The sequence below is a fragment of the Vigna unguiculata genome, chromosome 5 (genome assembly GCF_004118075.2).
Source record: "Vigna unguiculata cultivar IT97K-499-35 chromosome 5, ASM411807v1, whole genome shotgun sequence".
Classification (NCBI taxonomy): Eukaryota; Viridiplantae; Streptophyta; class Magnoliopsida; order Fabales; family Fabaceae; genus Vigna; species Vigna unguiculata.
The window spans coordinates 22,054,539-22,058,614 of record NC_040283.1 but is presented as its reverse complement, the minus strand read 5'-3'; the positions used below and the strand labels follow the sequence as shown (position 1 = coordinate 22,058,614).

The window sequence follows — 4,076 nt, the reverse complement described above, 5'->3', positions numbered from 1 at the left end:
ATCATAATAATATTACTATTTAACTAACACTAATATTTAGAAGCTAAACTTATGTTTTCTTCCTGTGAACAATTAAAATTTAACATATAAGCATATAAATACAGTAAAAACATTCACTTAAGTCTGCATTTTGATCTTGAGCTTTTACGCGGACTTAATTGGGATGCGAACTTATGAAATTTTAAGAGTTATATTACAATATAGAATAGAATATTATGAGTGATATAATTACAATATGAAATATTATGAGTGTTGAGAATTTGTGGGGATGATAAAAATATAAAAGATATAAGAGATATGTTATAAGAGAAACTTCTTATTTTATTCATATCTTCTCTCTCTCTATATATAATATAATAAAATGTAATAATATATAAAATCAAATGATTTTATGTGATTTTTTCTTAAAATAAAGTTACAATATTATTGATTCGAAAATTTTACTTTTTCAAATGTAAATTTAAACGCAATACAGATTTAAATGAGTGGGAACTTAAATAAATATTTATTGTATGTATGTACTTCTCTTCTAAATAAATCAAATAAATAATATTCTTGCTAATAATCCCCTTTTAATGCATAAAATATAATGCTAGACAATCAAATATATTGTCAATAACATAATTGGTATAATTATAAATTAAATTTACAACAATCTCACTGATGAATTATATTATCAGGCACAATCTATATCTATTAATGATATTACCAAATAATTATCTAAAGTATCCACACCTTAACTTATAGATAAACTACATTTAGATTGAAAATGTAAAAAATTTGATTCTGTTAATTTTTTTTAGAAATTGGTGTGAGAAGATTTTCCAACATCTGTATAATGGAATTGGTGAGAGATGCATATAATTGCTGCATATTTCAGAGAAATTCCAGTGGCAGACAAAGTCAATGCCACGAAATGAAGGTGCCCTAGGGCAGTAGTCTGAACACTTCTGCTCAGCTGCCCCCGACTTTCTCTGATACCCAAACGCCACTATTTACGGGAAAATCCAAATAGTAGTGTTCAATTTTACTTCTTACTTTTCCCTTCTGCCATTTACCCTACCAAAATTCACAACACTCAAACCTCAAATCAATTTCACACTTCAGAGATTCCAGATTAAAGCTTCTAAATTAAATTTGGGGAGAAAGTGTTACAAGAGGAAGTTCACTACATTATTCTTCATTCTCCTCCTTTATAATTAATGGCATGGGTACTATTAGCCATGCAAATTGGTCCCACTTGAGAAAAACAATGACCCGGATGATGATGTTGACGAAGTGCCTCTATTTTGCTTTGGTCTTTGCTGGAAATAATCTGGGGGTGACACTGCCACCTTCAACGATGACGAAGATTGAGCTCCAGATTCTGAAGACGACCCTGCCAGATTCATTATTTAATCACTACCACATTACAATTATGGCCTAATCCATTTATTCTACTCTTGGTTTAGAAGGGTACATCAGTTTATGTACTAAAACGTGTGATTATTGCAGACAGAAAAAGAGAATTTTCATTATTCTAGAAAAACACAAGTACAAAGTAGTGCGAATCCTGTAACAGTGTTCATTATATTTACAATTAAAAGTGTGTTTGAAATGATTAAGGAGAATTTAAGGTATTGTGTACTTGTTTATCAAGGGTAAGAGAAGAAACCATACATGTAACATTGTCCAAAGAAGGCTGAGATTTGTGAATTTCTTGAGTTGCCTGCTGAGTTTTTCTTCTGCGACGATTGTGATCTGCCAGTCTCTTCCTGCAGCTCCGTTTCCCATTGTCGAATTCTGAAAGAAGATGGAATCTGCTAAACGAGACAAAAATCAATTAACACATGTCAAACTAAAAAAGCTACCTTTCACTTAAAATCAACAATGAAGTTGCAATTGTTGTATAGTAAGTAACTCGTTGAAAATCGAGAATCACATTTATTGAAGCTGCAATTCAATGCTTCTGCTAAAGAAAACGTGAAAACAGGATAGTACTGATGGTACGTCGGAGATGTTGGAAAATTTTAGGGACGCAAATGCCCTTGTTATGGAATCATGGGACAAATAACAATGTCCCAAATCACATTCTCGTATTTCTGATCTCATTGTTCCGACCTCGTTCTAGGAAACCAGCGACGTGATGCCTTCATGTAATTTCATAACTTCATGAATTAAGAATAAATAGTTCTTTTCATGCGACAAAAATAATGAAAAAGAATATACAATGAATTTTTTTATACTGAAAATAATTAATTTTGGAGTGACAAAAGATACTTCCTTTCAAAATTGAATAAACAAAAGGATATTTCCCTTCTAACGGTTTTGAATTGAAATTAAATAAACTAACTATTAAAAATTTGATTGGGCAGAAAAACATGGGGTGTGGTGTGGGTTTCCTTTTTTTCATATATTATATTTATGAAAGATAATAAATTATGATATGAAAGAGCACAGTTAAGGGTTTGAGTAATTGCACTACCATAAGAAGCAATGCAAAAAGAACAAAAATGGAAGAGGAAGAGGGAAATTTCCTGAACCGGACGGAAATACCCTTGGGATCACCCCGAAGCCAATGATTGGTTCAAACTACAACACCCAGTGGCAAATTCGTAATTGTGTTCCGAAAAAAACCACAACCTGCTGCACTGCTGGCAGAATCGCTGAGTCAACCCGGCGGCAATGACGGTGGCGGCCTTGGAGTGGAACTCGCACACCTTGTGGCGGCGGTGGTAGTGCTTGGCTTCGGAGAGGTCCGTGTTACATCCTTCAGCCTGACAGCGTGGCAAATTCGACGACACGGTGGAAACCGATTCCACCGTCTTGGAACGGTAGAATCTGTCCAGGGTGTCTTCGTTGGAAGCCGCAAAATATGTGCGGCCACCGAGGTTGAGCCCAAGCCCGGGTCCAGGTCCGAGACCGTGACCAGAGCACTCAAAGTTCATGGGCGAAGTCACATCCTCAGACTTGGACATGAGCAGAAACCCAAGCCCGGAGCCAGGCCCAAGCCCATAGTGGGAGGGAGCTAAAGGTGGGATTGGGTTAAGTGAGAGCACCGAAGGTGGTGGCGAGAAGGAAGCGGTGGACGCGCTATGGAAGGCGCGTGGGTCGAAGAAGGGCTGCTGGGGGTGGTGATGGTGATGGTGCTGCTGCTGGTGTTGTGGTGGTGGGTTGAAGGGGTGGTGAATCGAAAAAGCAGCGGTGGCTGTTGGTGTTGAGCCATGTAGAATGGGGTCAGTTAACATGGCGAAGTTGTGGTCGAAAATTTGGCGGCGCGTTTGGTCGGGTTCGCCGGCGGCGACTTCATTACCGGCGAGGAGTATCATTGATGAGTTCCATTCGTAATCCAACATGTTTATATATGGCTTAGAGAGTGTGAGGCAGAAAAGGAAGCAGAAGCAAAACCAATTTTGTTACTTTTACTCGTATGGTGTGGTTGAAGGTTTTAATAAGTGGACTATTGCAGTGTAAAAGTGGGAGAAAAAAAAGTGAGATTGGGTTTTGGTTTTTGAAATACGCAAGAGCCTAATTTGCAGGGTTTGGCTAAGTACTAATAACCACACACCCACGATTTGCAGGGTCTCACTGTCTCTGCACTTTTTCCCTGCTTTCACACTCTAATGGCGTATATTTCAGGTCTACCCTCTCACTAGCTGCCTATGTATATATATATAAATATGTTTTTTTTTTTTCCTGTTAATTGGGAGTGTGTTACAAAAACATCACAGTTTCACCATGTAAAAGCTGTACACTTTCGTCCCTTTGTTGCTCTACCACTGTATGTTAATGTTAATCATACTCATTCTTTCTCTCTCTTGAATGATGTTAGTGCGCACGAAATTGCTTCACCAGGGGGCTTTCGGATGTATGTTTGAGATGGTAAAAAAGAAAAACTCAGTACTTCAAATTATCCTTATTTTAAACTTTAATACGTGTAATTTGGATGAAATTATTTAGGAAAATAATTCATTTATTTCAAAATTTCAAAATTTTTTAAAATAAATAGGACAAAAAAATTAAAAGAAAATTAAAATCGAAAAATTTTAAGAAAATATTTTAAATAACTAACAGTAAGATTCAACATTCACTTTTAA

General features: G+C 36.2%; 1 protein-coding gene across 2 annotated transcripts; it reads right to left on the bottom strand.

The window, feature by feature from the left end:
- Positions 1-764: 764 nt before the first annotated feature.
- On the bottom strand, positions 765-3,607 carry LOC114184313 (squamosa promoter-binding-like protein 8). Of its 2 annotated transcripts, none has more exons than XM_028071613.1 (3): positions 2,623-3,607; positions 1,660-1,799; positions 765-1,378 (listed from the first exon to the last, which is right to left on the bottom strand). In XM_028071613.1, exons 1-3 carry the CDS (start codon positions 3,333-3,335, stop codon positions 1,218-1,220), a joined length of 1,014 nt encoding a protein of 337 aa, XP_027927414.1. In that variant the 5' UTR covers positions 3,336-3,607; the 3' UTR covers positions 765-1,217. The 2 variants fall into 2 exon arrangements, with proteins under 2 accessions (XP_027927414.1, XP_027927415.1); XM_028071614.1 differs by having other exon boundaries at positions 1,271-1,366.
- Between the last annotated feature and the right edge of the window lie 469 nt (positions 3,608-4,076).